This window comes from Megalobrama amblycephala, linkage group LG5 (genome assembly GCF_018812025.1).
Source record: "Megalobrama amblycephala isolate DHTTF-2021 linkage group LG5, ASM1881202v1, whole genome shotgun sequence".
Classification (NCBI taxonomy): Eukaryota; Metazoa; Chordata; class Actinopteri; order Cypriniformes; family Xenocyprididae; genus Megalobrama; species Megalobrama amblycephala.
The window spans coordinates 28,212,688-28,237,995 of record NC_063048.1 but is presented as its reverse complement, the minus strand read 5'-3'; the positions used below and the strand labels follow the sequence as shown (position 1 = coordinate 28,237,995).

The 25,308-nt window shown below is 37.7% G+C and overlaps 2 protein-coding genes across 6 annotated transcripts in view; both read left to right on the top strand.

Annotated features, from left to right (window-relative positions):
• itpk1b (inositol-tetrakisphosphate 1-kinase b) overlaps positions 1 to 4,887 on the top strand; it is a 60,176-nt gene extending 55,289 nt beyond the window's left edge. Inside the window, exons 9-11 of the mRNA XM_048191629.1 lie at positions 630 to 697; positions 813 to 975; positions 2,289 to 4,887. Of these exons, the coding sequence (XP_048047586.1) occupies positions 630 to 697; positions 813 to 975; positions 2,289 to 2,608 (551 nt within the window). The 3' untranslated portion in view covers positions 2,609 to 4,887. The remainder of the gene's footprint in view (positions 1 to 629; positions 698 to 812; positions 976 to 2,288) is intronic.
• A 2,777-nt stretch (positions 4,888 to 7,664) lies between these two features.
• eml5 (EMAP like 5) overlaps positions 7,665 to 25,308 on the top strand; it is a 101,492-nt gene continuing 83,848 nt past the window's right edge. For 3 of the 5 annotated variants that reach the window (XM_048191618.1, XM_048191617.1, XM_048191616.1), the window contains exon 1: positions 7,682 to 8,236. In XM_048191618.1, coding sequence (XP_048047575.1) covers positions 8,040 to 8,236 — 197 coding nt within the window. In that variant the 5' untranslated portion in view covers positions 7,682 to 8,039. Of the gene's footprint in view, positions 8,237 to 25,308 lie in introns of all 5 variants that reach the window. The other 2 variants (XM_048191619.1, XR_007185010.1) reach the window with 2 other exon arrangements.

The window sequence follows — 25,308 nt, the reverse complement described above, 5'->3', positions numbered from 1 at the left end:
CAAAATAAATATACACAGTACACACATTTTGTAAACACAAACTTTTATTTTGGATGCGATTAATTGTTTGACAAATATTATTAAGGTTTATATATACATGTTCTATTTAAATGTGTTTTAAAACATGGATTTCTAAAGCAACTAAGTATATTCCATTGTAATGGCTTGTTTCCTGGGTTCTGTCCATTGTTCTATTCAGTGGCATAACGGCCATGTTTAGAAGATATACAGATGAAGAGAATTCAAAAAGATATCTTTGAGGATTAATAGATGTACATTGTGAATGTTTGGGGTGTTTTGATGTCTGCAGAAGGAAGGCTAAATGGTGGATTGCTGTCTCCCTTAATGAATTTCTTTACTGCCATTTGAGTGGGAAGTCATAAATCTCAGCATTCCCTTGGCACTAGATTTTTGTTTTTCCTCCTCCTCCTCCTCCTCCTCCTCACTGTCTCTTTCTCTCCCTCTCTGCCTGGCACTCCTGAAGCCTTGAATCTCTCATCTGAACCGCAACTCTCTGCTGCTGTCTAGTGGCTTCCTGTGCACTTGCACTGTTACACTTTCACTTTTATTCAGCTGACTGTGTTTGGATTTTTTTACATGAATTTGTTTGCATTTTTATGCCTTTACAGACAGAAAAGCGATTTTCTTCAATAGCCACAATGTGTCCAAGCCAGAGTCGTCCTCTGACCTCACATCTGTAAGTGGGCATCCCGTATAAATTGCAGTTCTCGCTAGTCAGCACACAGTGTTGTTCACTAAAGCTTTTGGCCAAAGCTCTTTATTCACTTTACTTTTGTTTGCATTTTTGACAGAGAGATAATGTAGAAGGTGTTTCTCAGCCCCCGAATGATGATGTCATCAGGGAACTGTGTAAATCTCTACGGGAAGCTCTCGGGGTTTCACTCTTCGGCATCGACGTCATCATTAACAACCAGACAGGCCAACACGCTATCATTGACATCAATGCATTCCCTGGTGTGTATCTGTCTATGCAAACATCCTGCTAACCACAAGACATCTCTCCCTTGCCAGATAGAGTCCAGAACTCCTGGAGAACATTTAATAACTTTTTTATTTTGCACACATACACTACCGTGCAAACTTTTAGGTCAGTACAATTTTTTTAATGTTTTAAAAAAAAGTCTATTATGCTCACCATTAAGCATGATGAAAGGAACATAATTTATTTGAAATATAAAACTTTTGCAACATTATAAATGTCTTTACTGTCACTTCGATCAATTTAATGAAAACTTTCTAAATAAAAGTATAATAAAAATAATAATAATTTCTTAAAAAAAAAAAAAAAAACTACTGACCCCAAACTTTTACTTTTTTAATAATATTTAAAATAAAATATTATAGTACAATATCCAGCAAGTTAGACAGTTTTGGCATCATGTCCCCACAAACTTTATTCAGACATTTAAAAAAGTCATTTGTTTGTCTAATCATGTTGTATTTATATTATGTTAATTTAAAAAAATGAAATGTAATACATTTATATTACTACTAATTATGAGTATTTAAATATCGTGTGTGTATTGCTCTTCAGTCATTTTTGACAAAAAAAAAAAAATTACTTTTTTTTTTTTTTTTTTTGAGAATGTTTTACTTCATCAGACACACACAAATCATTGACATGATTCAAAAAGGTTAAATGGGCCTTAAAAAAAATAGTCACACTCAAAAATGTCTGCATTGGAAATTCATTTCATCTAGTGGAAGCGTTTGGTACTGCGCCCAAACAAAATCTTACTGAGAGCTCATACTTTGAGATAAACCTCAAATTTGGAACACAACTTTAGATTTATGTTTTACATTTATAGCTTTGATTTTCTCACAGTTTTAGAATAAAACATGCTTTAGAAAATGTTTATCATACAAAAATGTAAAACTGTATTTAACTTTTTTAAGTTCGCATTTTCACAATTTTCACTTCAGCAATATTCAGGTACTTTAAAAAGTGTCCAGACTTAAGTCTGAGCTCCAAAGCATTCAAGATTTTTGACCGTTTAATTTGGAAATTTAATTTGCAGGTCTATGCACAAAAACAGGTATTAACAGGTAATAAATGGATTATAATTACTGCATAGATATAATTTGCTACCATAAAATCCCCTAAAAATACAAAATATTAAATAAAAAACATTATTGAACTACCATATAGTACATTTATTTAATTAAAATAAAAATATCATCATGTATCTCATCATGAAATATCATGTTCTCACTGACCAATCTGCACTCAAGAAACATCATGACCACATTGTCTTTACTCCTTTCAGGATATGAGGGCGTTCCTGAGTTCTTCAATGACCTCCTCAACCACATCATCAGTGTCCTCCAAGACCACTCCTCCAACGACCCCTCGGCCCCACCCCCTCCCAGCCAGCTGCCCGCTTTAGGCGCTGGAGAGCGCAACTGCGCCCCCTCCCAGGAGTGCTGTGGCATGCTGGGCAAGGAGTCGGACAGCAGCCCCTGGATCGTGGAGGGTGACAGTGGTCTGAAAGGCCCATGTCAGAGACTGGGCTGCAACTCGGCCATGTCCCCCAACTTCCAACAGCACTGCGTGTCCACGATAGCCACAAAAGCCTCGTCACAATGACTGCCGTCACCCTACTGTCCCACCCCTCCGCCATCCTTCCCTGAACAAATTGTGAAAACAGAGTGAATAATATACAATAACAATAATAACTATTATACTGATAAAATATATCTGTAATCAAAAATAAACTATATTGGGAATCATAATGATGTTGATAATGGGCATTGAATTCTATCTTCTATGCCTTTGCATACAGTTTTTTTTTTTATAGTCTAACAACTCAGTACTGTAATGTGAACTTTTGGGAAATCAACATCTAAATCAGTTTAAATTCGAGTCACGGTGGATGTTAGTTAAGTGAACATACTAGGCATGTTAGATATTTAAGCTGGAAGACTGTTCTGAAGGTTTTCTTTTCTTGATGATGGAAAAGACTAACTGATATCAGTGTCTTTAATGACACTGAACATAAAAACACCCAATAATCTAACAACCGGGACACCTAAAATGTCTTTGTGCTCCGTATTTAGTGGCAATCCTATATTGTGATGATCCACAGTGTATATCTTTGTGCAACGTCTGCAAATCTGCTCTGTAAGCCGAATGAAGGCCCAGCGTGCAGCTCTTGCGGACCGTGTGCCACTGTGTTTGATCTTGTGACACTCCGTAATCTTTCCATTGTGCTCCGAAAGACTTTCATCATCTTTCCATAAACATTGTGACACCTGACATTTTTCATGTGCATTTCAACGCATTATATCATGAGGTGTTATATGAAGTGGGAGAAAAATCGAATGATGAAGTTCCAGGTGAACAGTGTCATGTACCGTTAATGTTTTGATAGTTTTATGAAAGACCCCGAAGAGGCTAAAATTCAACTATTCTTTTAAAAATTCTTCTAAACTCTGTTGTTTGTCAGTGTCAAGTTTGGTTGGACGGTTGCAAGAGGATATATTGACATTCCCTGTATGTGTGTGTGTGTGTGTGTGAGAGAGAGATATGTTTTTTAGCAGGCGTTCCTTTAAAAGTTCTAATGTTTTGTACATGATTCAGTTTTGAAAGTCATATTTATGACTTTGCTTCAGATTAGTACACACCCTTGAAATATTTGAACAAACTGTATGTATATGTTGGGAGTATTTTTTCTTGTTCTAATTGCAAGGAAGGACACATCTCTTCCATAAAGGTTAAAACGCTTTGATTCTTGGTTACCATTCCTGGATTAAAAGGAAAATTAACATAGATTTGTACAATTTTGTTCATATTCCTCCAAGTTATAAATGGAATAATTGCTAGCTTGTTTGAAAATCACTAATGAATACAAAGTATTTGTTTTATACATCATGTAGTTAGCGGAACGTTTCATTTTGTTGCTGATTTAAATCAGACTGTTTTGTGAACTGCCATGTGGTGTGTTCCAAAAATTGTTTAGCACTAATTAATATCAATATATGTAATTAAAACCATCTGAACAATATTTACATTAATTAAAATGTAATAAATCCAAAACGTGATTTGCAGCACTTGTTTGCATATGTAATGAAACCCTTAGACATCCCACAGCAGTTTTTGCGCTATTAAAAAAAATGAGTTGTTGTTAACAGTAGATTGGAAGTTCATCTTTATGTGTATTCATGTTTATGAAAGAAATTTCGCCCACTTAGTGCCCATAAAGTTACACCTTCACATTTGAAGACCAACAGAAAACAGCTTGTTTTTGTTCACTGTGAAAGGAATGAATGTGTGGAGATATTTGACACAATGTCTTAATGTGGTAAACAAGAGCGGTGCAAATGGACTGCTGTCGTCAGCATCTGCTCCCATTCTGTTCAGTTTATATAAAGTGAACATTTAGTGCCACTCCATCGGCCCTTAGCACCTTATGTTAATGCTTTTCTTGTTCTAAAGGGGTCCATTTTTTAATGTTATATAACATTTAAGATTAATATTTATACCAAACTGTTTAAGGTCTTTTTCTATAATAACTCCCTCCATTGTTATGGAATTCAAATTAATTGGTCAGTGTCATTTAAATGCAGTTTTAAAGGTTGTGAGCCATGTTGACTTTAACAAGAATTCGTTTTTTTGTTTGTTTGTTTGTTTTGGACGTGTAGCCTCTTGCTTGCCATGGATATTTATATCAAGAGATTTGGAATATGTTTATATGTCTAATGAGGAGTTGTTCAGATTAAGGTTGTGTTTTGTATAACCTAAAATGCTCCAAGTCTGAGTCCTATGAGAGGCAGAGAGAATGACGGCCTTCAACGCAGCTTTACCTTTTGTCTCTGTACTTTTACCTTCATTGTGCTATCAAATAGAAAAACTCCTCACCTACTAAATTTTCTGTCTCTTATCATTATTTATTGACATCCTCAAGGTTTTGGGTCTCATATAAGATTTCAGACCCCCTTATTTACATATTCACTAGGGCCGTAACCCATCAAGACCGGGGGTGAACATCTCTGGTTACTTCAGTGTCATAATGTGCCCCAATGCTTGACTTTTTGAGAGGGCCATTATATGCTATTCATGCATATCAGATGTGTCCATATGCTAGAAGTGGCCAATTAAGTTTTTAGCACATTTACTCACCTTAAAGGGTTAGTTAACCCAAAAATGAAAATTCTGTCTTTAATTACTCACCTTCATGTCGTTCCACACCCTTAAGACCTTCGTTCATCTTCGGAACACAAATTAAGATATTTTTGATAAAATCCGATGGCTCAGTGAGACCTGCCTTCATTGCTAGCAAGATAATTAACGCAATTTTGTTCACTTGCAATGAAGGCAGGTCTCACTGAGCTATCAGATTTTATCAAAAATATCTTAATTTGTGTTTCGAAGATGAACGAAGGCCTCACGGGTGTAGAACGACATGAGGGTGAGTAATAAATGACAGAATTTTCATTTTTGGGTGGACTAACTCTTTAATGTTGCTCCATACCTGTTTGAATTACTTTCTACCATGGAACACGCACATAAAATGGATGCTGAGTTGCATCAACTTTGAAAAATGTGCCTGGAGAAGAACAAAAAAAACAATGAAAATCTTAGGGTTATTATAGTTAAAGGTGCAATATGTAAGATTTTTGCAGTCAAAGATCCAAAAACCACTAGGCCAGTGTTATATATTTTGTTCACTTGAGTACTTACAATATCCCAAATGTTTCCAACTATTTTGTAAATCGTAAAAATTGCAATTTGCAATAATCAAGGTTTCGGGACGTGTGAGAAGTCACCTATCAATTGCGTCATACCCGCGTTACCCTCGGTTTCAGGTTTTATTTTGTAGAAATCATGGAAACACCAAAGACGCTTTAATATATTACATGTTTTAATAGGCAAGGGAACAACTGTTTTGAAATATTTATAGACAGAAAACTAATTATTGTTATATAGCTCAACATGTTTTGTCTTATTGTTTAAATCAATTTTCTTGATTTTTTGCGAGTACCATGCTTTACCATGCCTCAGAGAAAAACACTATTTTGTCAAATAGCTAACATAGCATAATCAGATGCAGTTTTATTTTTAGTAACAGTAATACAGAATTTTCTCCATCATACAATACGTTTTAAAATTAATTGCATGTCATTTATCAACACAAGCCATCCAGAATTTAATATATTCTAAAATCGATCTAGTTTACTGCAGTGTGTAACAGTGTCTCACAGCAGCCGCCTAGCGAACGCACAGAGTAACGTAATAATAACATTTTCAACACTCTCAAATGTATCTATTATGATAAACAGAGCTGCGTTACCTCATACTCATGACCGGAAAAGCGGAAGCGGCGCCAGCGACTGTGGCATAATAAAAATTCCGCTGCTCGTGTGTTGCGCAATCGCTCCAGCGTCCTCATTCAGCTCCCGCAACACTCAATCCTGCTATGCTTTATACTACAGCAACGTTAATAATTGCATCCATGAACATGATTTCTTCCTGAGTCCTATCCCGATTGTTTCCACCAGCCATTGAAGTGAAGACCACATGTCCCAAGATTCTGCGCTCAAACTTGCCGTCATCAAGCTATGCCTTTGTTTTGAATAGGCCTCTAGCGGACAGAAATCGTACATATTGCACCTTTAACTGAAAAAGAAACATTAAAAAACTTTTTGTTACTTAAAATAAAATATAAAAAACTAAGGCCTGGTTTCACAGACATGTTCAATTAGGACATGTAAGTAGCTTTTATAAACATGCCTTAGATAAAAGCATTACTGGTGTTCATTTTGAGACAAAACAATGTCACTGACATATTTTAAGATATTTTAACTTATTTTAAGTTGCTTTCAGTAAAAAACAATCAAACCTCCATTTTAGTCTGGGCTTAAAGGAACACTCCACTTTTTTTGAAAATAGGCTCATTTTCCAACTCCCCTAGAGTTAAACAGTTGAGTTTTACTGTTTTCGAATCCATTCAGCCGATCACAACTTTTCATTTTCCGTAGGTCTTAGTACATGATGTAACTACAGAAGAGTCAAATTTTAAATAGGAAAAATATCGAAACTCTTTGGTCATTGATGCTAACGGTATAATCAGATTCAATGAACCATGCTAAGCTATGCTAAAAGTGGTACCGCCAGACCTGGAGATCGTCTGAATGGATTCGAAAACGGTAAAACTCAACTGTTTAAATAATAGGGCACTAATAATAGGGAGTTGGAACAATAATAGGGAGTTGGAAAATGAGCCTATTTTCAAAAAAAAGTGGAGTGTTCCTTTAAGCCTTGTCTGTGAAACTGGGGGTAAATTTATTTTAGCTAGTCTTGTTGCCAAGACACCATTTCTTATTTTAATTTAGTTTAACTTGATGGACTAAAACTGAAAAAGTTTGCTGTCATCCCATATTAGAGGGTTACAAAATATCCAGTCCCGTTTTTTGTAAAGTCGTTAAGGTCAGTAAGAGTTCAGACTAGTGTACTCTAGTAGGCCTACAACAAAAGCTATTAAACTGCCATTTGTGCTAAATGAGCAGGCCATACACAGCTTAGACCCCTTCGCCATCCTTCTCCTGCTCGCCATTGGTCCACACATTTTAATTCAACTCATCCTGACGACGTGATTGGCCATACTTTCTGTCAATCACTACCGCCGCTCGTGATTGGCCGGTCCCAGTTAACTAATGCGAAAAATCCATGTTCTCAGGTTTTGACATGTCATTAGAGCAAAGCCACCCGTCTGATCAGAAGTAGAGAGAGTAGCTTCATGCCTCGCACATGTCACAAGTAGTACACGCCAGACTCAAAACCGATTTAACTTGCAGCGTCTGAAACAAAACAAAGCATTTGCCCTAACATCATGCAAACAGCCTAAAGTTGTGCACTTCACTTGAACTGAAATATGTCGTCGATTCGTTTGTCTTTGGCCGGACGAAGCTGCGCTGCTGAGAGCGGACTGAGCGGATAAACGGGACTGAATGTGACGGCTCGTCGCGTCGGTGAATGAAGAAGCACCAGCCGTTCGCTTCTTAGCAAAACACGTCCGAACATGGCTGACAGAACAGCTCCGAACTGTCATCTGCGACTCGAGTGGGTTTACGGCTACCGGGGACACCAGTGCCGCAACAACCTGTACTACACGGCCGCCAAAGAGATCGTGTACTTCGTCGCCGGCGTCGGAGTTGTGTACAACACACGGGAACACAAGCAGAAATTTTATTTGGGACATAACGATGACATAATCAGGTAGGCACATTCACGTGGATGTTTTGAAGGAAATCCATACAAATGCACGCAAACTATCACACTTAAAGTAGTGAACTCAATGGTGCTAATGCATTCAAGCCAGTGTCAGGCTACTTGTACACGAGACGTTGCTGTATATTTAATTGCGAGAACGAGAAAGTGGAGAGAGATGGAGGTGGAGGTTGCTCCTCTGAGGCGCTGTCCAGCACGCCAGGCTGCTGAAGGTGATCTCCGTCACGCTAAGCGGTCGCCCGATCACCTTCACGAGGCTGGCGTGCTGGACAGCGCCTCAGAGGAGCAACTTACGGGACTTGAATTCTGTCAGCGCTATTTTTTATTTTGTTGGTCTATGTACACATGCGTCAGACAGGCGTACGTTGCGTCGCGTCTCACTGTTTTGTGGCAAGTTAAAAGTAGTTCAACTTTGAAAAACGCATCGCGACGCGTTCTCTATCATTCAGTTACTAGCTGTTTTTCGACGCGTCCGTTGTGTGTTAAATTTTAATAAAATAAATAACATTTACAAATGTTAAGCGAATTTTCGCGAGAGAAATTCATTCAGTCAGTTCAATTAGGAATGGACGCCAACGGAAATTTCGCGCGAGGGTGAAAGATTTGCCCACGCAGATTTCGCAACGGTAGATTCGCCGCGTTGAACGACAGAAAGCTGCTTGGTTTGAAAGTGAGCTGTGCTTCATATATCGCTACACTATTGACAATACTGACCTTTTTTGAACGCGAAATTTTGCTAATGTGACTGCATCTTAAAACTTAAAGAATCTCAATACGTTTGCATTTTGTCCTAAAATATACACATTCGTCAAGCACAGTTCTGAGGGGGCTGTACTGAAGAGTTTGTGAACACACTACTTGAAATGAAATTGCCCCGCAGTTCCAAGAGTGACAGGGTTGCCAGGTTTTCACACCAAAACCCACCCAATTGCTTCTCAAAACTAGCCCAATTGCATTTCAAGGGGGGGGTCCTACAGTAAAATTTGTGTTCCGGGGGGTAAAATCCGCATTTTTGGCGGGGATCCCCTGGTAAAATTGGCATTCCAGGGGCTAAATATCACGTTATTTGGGGTCGATTAAACCCACGGACATGAAAAACAACCCCCGCAACAGTGTAAATGTAGCCAGGGTTGCCAGGTTTTTACAACAACACCCACCCAATTGCTCCTCAAAACTACCCTAATCGTTATTCAGGGGGGGGGGTCCTAAAGTAAAATCTGTGTTTTTGGCGGGGCTCCCTTGGTAAAATTCGCATTCCAGGGGCTAAATATCACATTATTTGGGGTCGATTCAACCCATGGACATGAAAAACAACCCGCGGCAACAGTGTAAATGTAGCCAGGGTTGCCAGGTTTTCACAACAAAACCCGCCCAATTGCTCCTCAAGACTTGCCCAATCACGTTTCGGGGGGGTCCTACAGTAAAAATCACGTTCCGGGGGGTAAAATCTGTGTTTTTGGCGGGGCTCCCCTGGTAAAATTTTCATTCCAGGGGCTAAATATCATGTTATTTGGGGTCGATTCAACACGCAGACATGAAAAACAACCCGCGGCAACAGTGTAAAAGTAGCTCAATTCTGCGGGAAAACCGCGGACTTGGCAACACTGAAGAGTGATCATATTTACTATAACAGCACTGTGCAGGGATGGTGAAATGGAAATCCCGGAGTGGATCTTGAGGAGTGAATAGAGAACACTGAGTTCTGTCACTCCACTCCATTCATATACAAAGTTCCAGCCGGCTTTTACTCTGTACTTTGCCATGCTTTTATTCTGATTTAAGCACGAAGGTCCACCACTAACCTCACACCTAAACTGTCACTGGGGCATAAGCAGAACATATAAAATTGTACAAATGAGATCATACTAATTCATACAAAATGTAAAATAGTTGCCATGAGATTGTGTTGTCTATTCGGTACACAACTGCTCATGTGAATTACTATTTATTTAATATCATTTATTAACTGTAAATATAATAGCTCTAACTAACTATCCATCTATCTATAGACAAAGTGCGACCCAGTATCTCACTGTTCAGCTTTGTAGGTTAGATTTACTTCATTAGCTAATATAATATTATCCAATGATCTTGACAATTAATTGTCATGAAATGACCTCTATCTGAAGTCATGATATTGATGTATGTTCTCTTAATTTATATATGATGATCATCCAAGGTTTATCTGTGTTTAACCATAATAGTAATTCAGTTATTTAGGGAGAGCTGTATTCATATACATGTGAAGGTGCTTTCGACTGATGGTGAAGACATTATAATTCAGTCACATGATCATCAAGGTTATGGCATCCTACAGATGTCTGTGTCTGTGGGTGTGTCTGTGTGTGTTGTACGTGTGTCGTGTTTTAGTGAGAGCTTGAGGGGGTGGCGTTCTGCTTCGCCGCCGGTCATCTGCCTCAATTCTCTATTATTAATTAGGTGACAGAGTAACTGACCTTGGCTGCCTTGCATTTGTTTGAATGTGTGAATGGCTGGTGAACACATCAGTGTGCATGTGCTGCCATTTGTACATAGCATATTTATAAAATATGCTATTTTTTTACAGTGTTCTCAGGTGTATAAAATTTGTTCAAATACGAAATCCATGACTAGTTACATACGTTTACTACCTCCTAGTATGTCCCCGGTGTGCATTTGTGTGTCAAATGTCTCATAGGGACCCATCCATCTCTGGTTACTTCAGTATCAGAATGTGACACAATGCTTGACTTTCTGGGAGAGCCATTATATGCTATTCATGCATATCTGATGCGTCCATATGCCAGCAGTGCCCTATTATTAAGTTATCAGCACAGGTATCTAAATACATAGAAGTCATAAGTGATTCATATGTCAAGCATACAATTCAGAACCAAAGGATTATTCATACATTCAATACAAGACAAATGAATAAACAAAGACTAAGTGAAAGATATTGAACAAAGGAGATATTTTAACATTTTACCGCTGCCAAAAGCAGCAATAACTTTATAATGACACCACTTACTCTGTTCCAGTGAAGAAAATGAATAAGGGAATTACTATGAAAAAAGACAATTTAGAAATATGAAGCCTCTAGTACAGTGTGAAGCCTGTGAAGAATATATTCTGGTCATACAGTATTTCATCACCAAAATCAAAAGGGAAAAAGAAAAGAAAGTGTATTATGCATAACGAAAAGGACCATATTTTTGTATTATGATAATATTTTCATAATAATTCAGCACATTTTCTAATTTTTAGGACTGCATCATGATGTTTTACTTTTGCGTTTTTGAGGGAACACACATTTCATAAAAATTAAATTGGTGAAAAAACAATGAAACATTGAAATATTAAATATAAAAAAAATGAAATTTTTCAAATTGGTATATTAATTATTGTACAGTATTTATACTTTGTTAGTTTTAAAAAGATTTTAATAAAAACAACATTGTTTCCCCATTTGAGGTGTTCCTATTTATTATGATTACTATATTTTAATTAAAAATGCTGATCTAATGTGAATCATCCTGTTTCATCAAGACACAGTAAGTCTTCCAATATTCTGAGATGGAGAAAAAAAAACACCAAATAATGTTTCCAAGTACATCTTTCAAATGCAGATCAAATACAGGTATTTCTTGTAGTGGCTGGTCTGAGTTGCTGTTGACATGGATCGGTAGTTGATGGTGGAGTTGGTTTGTATCCTTTGTTATTTGCCCTTGAGTAGAATGCTCAGTGGGAGGTGGAGGATGGAGCCCAGAGCTGAGCTACAGATGTTGAACAGCAGCTTGTGTGTGTGTGTGTGTGTGTGTGAAAGAGAGAGAGAGAGAGAATGAGAGACCCTCTCATACCTAACAGACGTGATTCTGTTTATATCGTACTGTGAGTTGGTCTGAATCAACTCTATTAAGCAAGCTGTGTGATCATGCTGTGCTGTGCTGAAAACTGCTGATGTATGTCCCTTCTTTGTAAATGTTACATGACAACACTCACCAAGGTAAGCACTAACATAAATGCGTAAAATATTGAATTTTGAGCTGAAATGAGCATATCTCCATATGCCCATATGTTAATATGCAGAATGACCTTGCTAGAGGGCTGGGTGGTATGACAATATATATTGTGGTGATAATATAAAGTGTGTATCGAGTACATTACGTGTTGTGGGATGTAAATATATCCATGCAGTGCAGGACTGCTTGTTCTTGACACGCTAGACCAGTAAAAATGTATGCATGAATGAGAAAAATAAAGCACGAGACGTGCTTGATGTTGAAGAGGTGTTAAGGGAGGATCACATTACATTTACTGTTGTTTGGCAAATTTTTTGCAGGAGAAATCCAGTCATTTTATTTGGAATCTATGCGACTTTGAATTTCACATAAGGGCAAATGATTTCCCCATGCAGATTTCTCCACGTCGTGTTGACCAACAGAAAACTGCTTGGTTTGAAAGTGACATCATGCAATATTAAATTCAGTTCTCTTTTGCAGCTTATCACACTTGAATGATCATGAAGACTTCAGATGCAAAAGCCTCTAAGTGCCATCTGAAATTTTTATCAAGTTTGTATGTTTATGTTCAGTTATTTCACTTTAATGGCAATAAAAAAACCTATTAATTGCCATTAAAGTAAAATTACTGAACCTATACATACGAGCAGGGATGGACTGGGACCAAAAATCGGCCCTGGCATTTTGGCCCAGACCGGCCCACCACCACATAAGATCACAAATACCACCCGTCCTTCCGCTTTATATATATATATATATATATAAACATTTATTTTATTTATTTATTTTTTTAAGTTGTTTACAACCAAGTCACCAAAATACGATGAATACACACTGAGCATAACCCAACACACAACAGTAAATCTATTAGCCTTATTACAGTTTACATATTCTTATCACAATGTTAATTGTTGTTGGTGTGGGTGACTTATATCCAACAAGCTATGGTAAACAAGCTAAGTAACATTATAATCGCTAAAATAGCGGACTCACGGGAAAAAATCATCAGTTATCATCTTTTTTTGTTGTTGTTGTTATGACTAATTAAAGAGAAAATAATCACTTCATCCGATGTTTTTGAATAAAATAGCCTTGACAGCCGACTTACTGGAACTCATCTGTCTGTAGAACTGTTCTCTCCCGCCGGCGCCGCCGAACTTCTACAGAATCTACACACAAGCGAGTGTGACGTGCGCGGTGGACCAAACCACTGTGAGGCAAGGGAGGGGTGACTCAAAATGTTTCTAAACTTAAAACGCCCGTTTGCGTTTGTATTGCTTTACTACTTACATAATTATTTTAAGTTTATATAATTTATGCACAATACTTAGCGTGGTTATTAATTATATTTTTTTGGGGGGGACAGCACTCAGATAGGTGTCCCCCCCCGCTATTTACGCCTCTGTTGCTACTGCCGAAAACATTTGTGTCAATTTGACACATTTGGCAGCGTTTGTTTCTCTCACGCAGCTTCTCTGCACCTCCTTTGCGTTTCTTCTCCATGATCACCATCACACTGAAACTGCGTGCAGGCAGAAATCCTATAGATGGTACTGTTCAAAGATATGATTGGGCCAGTCCAGTGTCAATCAAGAAAACAACCAATGGGCCGCTGAGCTACATGTTTCATGAGCCGCGTCTGTCAGAAGGAAAAAAAAAAAAACTAGCCTATGTGATATTTTTGATATGTGTTTTGGGCCAGCAGCCCAGTGTCAATTGAAAAAGTATTGGGCCGCCGATCTAGGCCTACCACTTTCACTTTCAATTTTTTTTTTTTTTTTTTTTTGCGGTCGGCGACCGTCGGCCCCAAAAAGCACGTCGGCCCATTTGATAAAAATTCTCATTTTAGAAGAAAATTTCAGACGGCACTTAGAGGCTTTTGCATCTGAAGTCTTCAAATATACAAATATAAATTTTTTGTCAAAATGTCTATCTTGGCAGGTATTCACATAAACCGTTGGTTTGTCTTAAACAATGAACATAGTTGGGAAATAAATCAAATGTGTGTCAATAGACAAGCATAGACGAAGTGTATGTAAAGGCCCTGATATACTCACAGTGAAGTTCTTTTTCGTTTTTTACTTAGGGGAAAAAGAAGTTCAGAATATGTGAGCAGCGATATACTGTTAGCGAACTTTGTTTTGGCCTGATTTTGTTTTAAATTAAGTCATAGTTTGTTCTTTGATTTCGCTTGAAGTATATTGAGACCTTAGGTCTGGGCAAGGCTTTGCCTTCCCCTGCCTGCTGCTGCTTTTGATCGCTTTTAGAGGGAAAAGCTGCCCATAACTGCTAGTCTAGGATCAGTTTTCTCCGTGATAATAGCATTTCACAAGTTCGTGTGCCCATATAATCTTAGTGTAAGTTGTAAACAGATTTGGCTTGCTGTCTGCTATAGAGGGGCTCGGAGAGGATATTCTACTCGAGCTCCGATTGCCCCTCTATAACAGGCAAAATTGTACAAAAAGGAGGAGAAGGGGAGGAGGAGGGATGCCGAAAGAACTAACAACAGGAAGAGGTAAGATGCTGGTTTTATACCTTGGTATTAATTGGAAGATTAGATGGGCGTACTCCTCTCAAAATTACGTGTATTAACTTCACATTGCAAAACAGATTTGGCAAGCGGTCCAGTGTGTAGGCCTATCTGTGTATGCACTCTGGAGAGAGTCAAAGGTTTTTATTTACAATGTGTTTTTGCAGTATTGAGCAATGAAGCCAATCACAAACATATCTGTTGATTTCTGGAACACAATGGTCATTCAGTGTTTAAGTTAGGATCCACTCACCGCTAAAAAAGTTTTTGTTCAGTGTTCTGCACACTCGTGAATCATTTTATTAAAACAAACAAAGTATAGACACGATGTAAATAAATGATTTCTTGTGTAGTGTAGACAGCCTCATTGATTATAACAAAACTTTGTGAGATCGTGATTAACTAAAATGAGTGACAGCTTTTATGTGATTATAAAGGGAGCACACTTTCTGCCATGCCAAATCACGCATATGCTTGCTTTTCTCTTAAAATTAACAGTGGTTTGTGAATGTAGGAGTGTGAATGTAGTGAATGTAGGAATCAGGAGTGTTTATGCTGGTATGTTGTGGCTAGGCAACACGTAACTTTAAAACTGTTTCATGGAAAATTCATGGACGTACTAAAATACTGTGGGCTTTTGTGGGCAGGAGAGGGACAAAACATGAATGTTACGGGTGGGAGCAGCAGAAGGTAACACATTTTTGTGGGAGTGGGACTGAAAAATCTGTCCCGCGCAGGTCTCTACTCGGAAAGAAGGATAGTCATATGACTTTTAAACAACATTAGTGTGAGTAAATTATTGCAGAATTTGCATGTCTTAAAACAATGGTTTAAAACATGTATACCTTAGATTCCAAAACATCACATGATATGATAGCTTAGTAGTGTAACCTCATCCGACATGCATGAAAATCACGTTTTTAGCCCAGAAATGTCCACGTGTGAGTCATACATGAGTCCCACGGACAGGTGCATGTTGGTCATGCTCCTGAGGCCGTATGCTCTCAGGCAATTGTTTGTTTACAACAGGTGTTCAAAAAATGAATAGGGGCAGATAGAGACTGGACATGTCGGGCAACGGACGAGTGAGAGTGACTGAAAAAGATCTGTCGACCTGCTGTGTTGTTTCCATCCACCCTTTTTTTCATGTGACTGGATAGTGAATCAACTAGATAGTAGTCTATCAACTAGATTTCTCTGTTGTGAATTTTTGCGTGCATGTCCCTTTAAAAGGTTCATGTGCCGGATATTTTGGAGGTTGAATACCACAAACGAGGTTCTTTCCTTATTGAGATGAGGATTTGTTGACTTCAGCAACATTTGCGAAGCCACGTATGAGTGTGTGTGACTGACTGACTTGATTGCTCATGTGAGGGGGAGGGGTGGACATTGTGTCGCGTTTAAACCATGTGATCTTATCAGATGGAAGCTCTCTCCCTCTCTCTCGGTCATGCTCGAGTCCATCTGTAAGCCATGTGCACTCATATGCACTCATTTCTAATGTAATCCTTAATCTGCGCTGCCTCCTGATGCTCTTACTCTAATAGTATCAATGAGTCTAACTGTTGGAAAGTGTGTACTGGTGTGTGGCGCTGTGTGTTTGTGGTCTTGGCTGTCAAATTTAGCACAGATCATGTGCGCACAATGCACGAATGCCTGTCAAGGGTTTGGGTTAGATTGTGATCCCTGTGTATGTGTGTTGAAATTGAAGCTTCAGTTGCCACTGAGATTAAATGTAGGGGTTTTATACCTTCTATATAAAACCTCTCTGGGCGCAGTCCGCTTGTTAGCTTTTTGTCAACGGCCTTGGCAGCTCTCCACCTAACGTGATTGAACTATTGCTTTGTGGGCTTACAGAGTAAAACCTCCTCTAGAGGCAGAAATCACTGCACACTGAATACTGTCAGACAGTTGTAAGACTCTCGTAAAGTAGGGATGTGAATCAGTGAAATAGTGGTATTTCTCTCACATGTTTTAGTGCTAGGATTGATCCTTAAGTAGCACAATCACCACTGATGGTTTTAAGATAGAAATGTTATCATTTATTTAGCTTGAAAATGAAAGGAGATCATAAGCTAGGGCAGACTAAATGTTTCTGGTCTCATTGTGCATGTTATTCCAAAGAAAAAAAAAATGGCAAAAAATAATATAATGTAATCAAATATTAATGTAATGCAAATTAATTTATGTAACAACTTTCCTTCTTGAATGATATCACCAAGAACTCTTATATTTTTACCTCCTCCTCTCAACCACCTGGGTCCTTTCTAGTTTTCTCGATCTAATCAATCGACCTAATGGATGCAATAAATTCTCATTCCTCTTTTTACTGTATTTTGATCAAGTAAATGCAGCCTAAGTGAGCATAAGATATTATTTCAAAAACATTAAAAAACCTTACCGACCTCAAACTTTTGAATGATAAGGTGTATCATATATATTCTTGTCTTGCAGCCTGATTATCTTTTAATGAGATTTGTAGACCTCAAAATTCATGCACCATTATTGTATGAGTGTGTGTCAGGATGAGTCAGTATGTTTGGGCATAATAAGCATGCTGCATATATGTTGACAAAATGCAGTCATGCGTGTTTGAGCCCATTAGAGTGACGCTAATGCTGGGTGACAGGCGTCCTGTGCCTACCGGTTTCACAGCGATCAGCTAGGCTTCCCTCTTCCCAGCAATGCACCGCCCCTCTGGCAGGGAATCCCCACCCCTTCTATAGTAGTTCCAGTGAACGCTACAATCACCCTCTCATTCATTATCCCAAAGCGGCTTATCTGACACATCTACACACATCAAACAGCCTGACATACTAACACACACCAGCATATGGTGTGTTTTGTGTGGCAGTGTAAATGTCCTCACTTTGCAGAGTGGTCTTTCATTGAACGTTTTGAGACCAGGAAAGGCATCCCTTTGTGTGCCCATTAGCCTATGATCCATTGCAGGAGGATTTCTATGCAGTCAGATAAAATTAATTTATTCCATGAACAAAAATTTCCTATAACAGGAGGGTTACCAGAAAAATAGCCTCAGCCTTAGATGTAGGGTGACCTCCTGACTATTGATCTGTTGCAGGACAGTAGATGTGATTTTGCGGGACAATGCGGGACACGTGAGACACATAAATTTACAGCTATTACGCTATGTAAATCGCGATTTACATTTGTTGGCAAACTTGGCATATGCGCCGATTAATGTTTCTGCCGGTGGGTGCCCACACTTTAATGTTGCGCTTATGGTAACATTAAATCCTGGAGAGAAGACAATTCTAGATTCACGGCTGCACATGCTGGAGGACAAAAGTTTGAGCACGCAGATGTGATATCTGAGCGAGAGCGTCCAGTTTTGTGCAAGGGAATCCGCCTGTGAGTGGAGAGATTGCTCGCGCTCGACATTTTTCAATATAATAACGCCATAGAACCCGCATTAAATGAAATATTAACGTGAAAAGAAAGTCGTGTCTGAATTTCGCAATTTTGTATTGGTTAAAACAAATGGAGAATATCTCATTTTTCTGTAGGTGCTCGACCATTTCCGTGTGTGGCGTTTGATCGCCGCCGTTCGTTGGAAATATTTACCATCAGGATGGATGATTACATGCTTTAAATCATCGATTTGGGCAGCTTTGAGCAGCTCTTGAGGTTCTTATCCAGTATGGAAGATGAAATCCTTGCTGCTGTAGTTGTGTTTACTGACTTTGATGAGGCCTGCTGTCCACTCAGTTGTCATCAGTGGGAAAACCTCTCTCTACGATTGCGCTGGTTGGTTATTTTCACAGCTACAATATGACGGCTGCACAAATAGATTTTTAAATGTTCACAGTTTTTATTATATTTCTTACTGTGGTATTGTAATTTCAGGGATGAAAAAAATTACAGACATAAATGAAATGCGGGACACTATTAAGTCTTGCGGGACAAAGCTCCTAATTTCAAAATGCGGGATGGGTGGTCACCCTACTTAAATGTCATGCCCATGGTCTGTTGGCTAAAACACTTAAGGACATTCAAAATCATCATCTGGTTGGATTCTGTATGATTTTCGGAAGACGTGTGTATCACATTCTTTAATGGTCTGGAAGCAAAGTTGGCATGATGCCAAACCCCCTCATGGAAAAAGAAATCCATTGTGTTTACAGCTGTGACAATGAGTGCTTATCAGGATCAACTAAATGTTGGATTTTTGAAAGTATGTATAGTATGTGAAGTTCGCAGCATAGACTTTTTAAAATAAGTCCAAAAGTTTTACACGATGGTCTGTTATTGTAGGGACATTGACATTACAGGGCTGCGTTTAAAGGTCCCGTTTTTCGTGTTTTTTTGAAGCTTTGATTGTGTTTATAGTGTGCAATATAACATGTGTTCATGTTTCGCGTGTAAAAAAACACAGTATTTTTCACATAATTTACTTATCTGTATACCGCTGTTTCCACTGTCATAAAAACGGGCTGATGACTTCCTTGTTCTATGAAGTCCCTCCTTCAGAAATACGTAACAAGTTCTGATTGTGCCAGCGGTTCCTGTGTTGTGATTCGACAGCAGCTTAGCGAACCTTGCCCGGAAAGGTCACGCCTCTTACCATAATGTGGAGATGCACGCGCTCAGTGTTATTGAAAACATGTCTTTAATTTTACCCTATCAATTTGAGCCGGAATCAGACCCGGTGATTGGACTGCGGGATGAAAATAACAGCGTTTCGACGACATGGCGACAAACACACTCTACAAACGCAACTCTTGTGTATTCCTGTGGGCGGAGGTTAGTCAAAAAACTGTTTTAGTGACGTCATTAAAGAAGGAAGTAGAGGGATGTTGTCCAAACTGGCCGTTCGATGTAGGCGACTTCTGTTAAATAAAATATCTCGCTTGGCATTGAACTTTAAGCTTTAAAATTTTACAGATTTTATTTATACTCTAACAACAACATTACACACTAACTAAAGTTTGAAACATGGGATCACGAAGAACGGGACCTTTAACTCAACTTTTAGACATACACTCAAACTTCCCTAAGTACTTCCCCTTGGGGAATCTCCGCTGCCATTTTGAAGTGCATTCAACTTCATCAAGTGGGTTAGGGAAGTTTATTTGGACAGACCATCGATTTTGATTGAGGGAATGAGTCTACTTAAAGCAGAACTAAGTAACTATTTTAACCTTCATAAATAGTTTTCTAAGTCCTTACGATGGTTAATTGACTTGTGGTGTGTTTGAGGCGTGCACTAACCCCCTCTGGCACGTCTACGGCAAAAAACAGCACTTGCAAGTTGAGCTTCGTCGACCCGACACAATCTCGCCTCATGTTCACGTTCACGCGAGAGTGACAAAATGCTTTACGGTAATTCAAAAACAATGTATATATTATGACTTTATAAGACAATTTGAAATTACCCACCTCCATCAAGATTTCTTGTACTGTATTTGCAAAACTACTGCGCTGGTGAGCGTTGTAGTCGTTGTAGTCCAGAGCTGCGCTTGGAGTATTTACGACAGTGTGATTCACTGAAGGAACCTGTAGGGGGAGCTTCGCAAATCTTACTGAGTTCTGCTTTAATATGTACACTTCAGGCAGATTTTGACATTTAACCACTGACTGTTATAGTTTATTGTATTGTTATCATTTTTGTTTGTGTAATTTTTTAAAGCTGCAGTCTGCGATTTTTGGCCCTCTAGCGATTAATAAACAGAACTGCAAGCGTCTTGCGGAAGAACATTCTAGCCGGAGCTACTTTTCTCAGTGTATGTCTATGGCGAGTCATGCAGTTACTGTGATACTCTGCGGCGAGTCCTACCAGTCTGGTCTGAAATAGTCCGAATATAAACACTTATTATAAGTGTACCATAATGATTCAGGGTAAGACAAAAACATGGTTTGGAAAATGGATTCATGTTGTCCATTCTCATTATATAATTTTTGTAAATTTTGAACACAAAAAAAATTACGGACAGCAGCTTTAATATTTTCTCCAAAAGCCCAAGCATACAGGCCTATAGAATGGTGCGTAAAACAGATTCATAAGGAAAAAACTGTAAATAATAAATCAGCTCCATATCAGATTTCAAGTGATCAAGGGCTTAGGGTGTTTCATTTAAACACATTACAAGAGTTCCTCTAGTAGTGGGCACTTGTGCAATGTAAGCAATGACATACATCCGAGTGAATGAGCATAAAAAAACTGCATAAAAAATGTAGTATTCATTCATTTAGTATTCATCTGGTCATGTGATCTCAACATGGCAGTCTTCATGAGGGGACACACTACATATAAAATAAAACAGGCTTTTATTAGACTACTGATATGCCTGGAGTCTTCATCTTATGTGGGTGAAAAAATATATTAAACATTTTTCAATAGTAACATTAATGAGAAAAGAAATTGTGGGCAATAGAGTGCAGTTTTAAGAAGCAGTTTTATTAACTAGTCCTGACACAGTGTGCAATTGTAAGTAGCCTGACGTAAAGTGAGGCACATTAATGAATAATATTGAACATTAATATTAATTTCACACAGAAAATTCACTTAGGGAAGGAAATCAGAGCATTCCCTGTGCTCTAAAACCAGAAAGGGACAAGGGAGCTTGTCCCTTGTCTTGTTATATATATATTAGGACTGTCAAGCGATTACAATTTTTAATCTAATTAATTACACAATGTGGCTATTAATTAATCTAATTAATCGCACATTAAATTTGTCTGAGAAATTACCCCCGAAAGATAATTTAAAGTCATAATTGTGTTAAATGCGAAAAGCATCAAATAGACATTACAAAAATTAGCTTTAGAAAAAACATGTTTTATTTGATTCAACATAGAATTTATTACACAAACTTTTAGGCTACAACAGCCATGAGGGTAAGTAAATGATGGCAGAATTTTCATTTTTGGGTGAACTAAACCTTTAATGGGTTTTTTATTAATACTGAAAACTGAAATATTTTCATTGACAAAATTGAGCAAAAACAGACAATATTGTGTCTAAAATATAATGCAATATCAACTTATTTATTGAACTGTTGTATAAAATCAATATCACATTTGCACTTGTGCTATTCGGGATAAAAACATCACTCTTGTGATATTGCTTAACTATATCATGATATAAATTTGAGACCAAAAATTATATAGAGCCATTTTTGCCCTGATATCTTACATTTTAGGGGTATTCTAACCGCATTCTATAGGCTCCTTTTCTTTAGAAATCACAGATTGTGACTACAAAAACATTTTCAGCCTGCTATCAAGTAGAAATGCACATTTGTACAACACAGTGGGCCGCATGTCAGGAAAACGCTGGAAAACGTGGCCCAGAAATTCAAGCAAATGGAGCTCTTCAGCGGTGGATCATTCTGTCCGCGTGGTCTGTCTCCATTGGATTATATTTCTAATGTCTGATCCTATTGTAGCCCATTTTTATCTCTTAATTTTTATAGCAGGGCTGCATTAGGAAACACTGAGAGATTAAACGTCAGACTTCATCAGTCCAATCATATGACACAACCAAGGTTACTTAACATTTTTAAATGTATGACATCGTATTTAACAACATTTTCTCAAAGTCACAAAGCATTTCAGTTATTTTGCTTCATTTAACAACACTTACAGCTGCGACACTTGTAGTATGTATCAGGCACACATGGATATTTGGGCTTTTTTTTTGCAGACAGGTGCTGAGCATGAAGTGTTATTGGTTGTCGGGATTTAGCTTGCTCTATAGAAGCCAAGGCAAGCAAGATAAATACTGACTTTTGGAAATGTGCTAATCCTCTCCTTCCTGGTAATCCACAACAAGGGCAAGCAAGGTGACTGCTGCAGTAGCTGCTATGACCTGATTTGGACACCATCCAGAATGTGTGTATGTGTGTATGCGGGTCGCACAGATGTGACACAATGACCCCAAATGTGACGTACCATCCTGCCAGCCAGTCTTATTTTAGTATTATTTGTATACTATTATAATTTTTATTAGTATTTTGAATTCTATATATTCTGTTTTTATTTTAATTAAATTTTTTTTGGTATTTTTAAGTCATTTTTATTATTATTTTTAAATATTACTATTCATGGTTAATTTATTGTATTTCAGCTTTAGTTTTAGTTCAGCTTCTCTATTTCCAGGTAATAATATTGGTACTTCAACTTCTTATTTCTAATTTTTTTTAGACTTTTTGTTATTTTGTCATTTTATTAACTGATTTATTTATTAACTCCCCATTAGATGAAGTTTTTCATCTAATATTAATACTAATATTAATAGCTAAGTTTTTTTTTTTTTTTTTTTTTTTTTTGTATTTTGCAATTTTTTGTCTTTTTTTAAATTCAAATTTTTTAGCTCATTTATTTTTCAGCTGGTAATTTTGGTACTTCAACTTAAACTTAGTTAAATTTATTTTATTTTAGCATTATTTAAGTTAACAAAAATGTTTTAATAGTTTTAACAATGATAACCCTGCTTGCCATCTCAGACCTGCAATTAAGATCAAATAAAAAGCTGATTGGAAAACAAAAACAAGTAAAATGATTTGACCGATCAGAAATTTATACTACATTTCAACAGGGTGGAGTTCTTTTTAGTTTGACACAAATAAAACTCTGATGGATGGAAGTTCAATATGTCTGCTTTGCCAATGTTTTTCAACTGAATAATCGACAGACAGATACACAACAATTTGACATTGAATGGACTGTACTTTCAATACCTCATAGTCTTGTTTTCATTCATGTCAAATAAACCACAGCTTCTACTTTGACTAAGGTCTATAACATTTGTTTTATTCAAGCATTTGACCTAATAAATACCTTAGGCTTCCTCTTCAATGACTGTTGACCTTTTGTGGTTTGTTGATTGACTGAATCTACAAGCTGAACTTTTGTTTTGTCTTTGAATGAACTGATTTAACGAGCGCAGTTTCTCTTCTGTGTTGACATATTCATATTGAAGCTGGAAGTTGGGGTAGAACATTTTTGAATTGCTAGTGTTGATGTGACAAAACCACATTTGATAGCTTGTAAAGCAATGTGGACACTTGAATAAATTTCAGCCTTTTTCTTTGCAGCCAATTGATTGGGGAAAGAAATAAATTTAGACTCACTCATGAAACCATGTTTTGCAGCTTACTATAGCTAGTAATTGCAAAGAGGTCTATAATACGTGGAGAGAGTTATTCATTCCCATTCATCTCAATAGCAGTTTCTCAGCTGGCGCATGAGCCGTGACACCAAAGACAGCAGACAGGAAAATATTCACTTCTTTAATTTCTTTTGTAGGAAGAAATTTTACTTTATGAGTCTCACAACATGGTAAATATAAATTCATAATAAGGCATAGGCTAATGTTATGTTAATGGAAAAAACAATATATTTACTGATGTCTATTCAATGATTTACTCGTCTGCCACAGTAATGTCTTTAAAAGATTATTTAAAAGATTGGGATCAGTAGGGTTTTTTTATTGATAAAATTAATACTCTTCTTTAGAAAATGCATGTTAAATTGCTATCCAACTATGTACAGTTTTTTTCTATGAATAATCTGTGCATTCTGTAAATTAATATGACATTTTTGAATCAATTGATTCTTTTGCTCTGGCACTGCAGAGCCATTCATGGCTGAACAGCAGCTTAGAAAATATTGGATTGTTGCTTCTACTGCTTCATTAACAACGTTGCTCTATTAAACAGACCTTGTATGTGAACTGATCTCTATCAGGTGGCACAGCAGACTCCAGCTGTCCAACTTTACATTTCACTTCCCACTCCTCTTCTTGCTCCCATGACATGCTTCTGTTTCTCACCCTGAAGCTCTTTGCCTTTAGTTTTCATCTCTTCTGCAGCTAAACGCTTCCACCCACCTGCCCACCTAAGCAGTCATCCAGCCCTTGCAGTATATCTGTCCAGCAGCCCTGCAGTCCTGCACCGCTGGCCTGTCCACCCACTAAAGGCCTCCATCGGACCCATTAGCTAATAGGCTGGGCTAGCGGCGGGCTGTACATCACAGGAACAGTGCCGTGACAACACTCCACTTACTAAACGAGCTCATTAGCTAATAGAAAGGTAATGTAGGAGAAAGAGGACAGAGAAAGGAGAGTGTTATAGTGCAAAACAAGAAAAGAGATTTTGATGGACTTTTGGTAGCCAATAAATTAAAGAGGTTATCTGAGGGCACTTATATGTATTTTCACTCACATCTAGATCACTGAGAGGCAGATTTAATATTCAGCCACATGAAGAACGGGTTACATGTCAAATCACCTTCCTGACTAAAGCTGAAATTCACTATGAAATCAAAATTTGCCCTTTTACTTATCGTAGTTAAAGGGGTAGTTCACCCCAAAATGAAAATGTTTTCATCATTTACTCACCCTCAAGTAGTTCCAAACCTGTATTAAAGGGTTAGTTCACCCAAAAATGAAAATTCTGTCATTAATTACTCACCCTCATGTCGACCTTCATTCATCTTCGGAACACAAATTAAGATATTTTTGATGAAATCCGATGGCTCAGTGAGGCCTGCATTGCCAGCAAGATAAT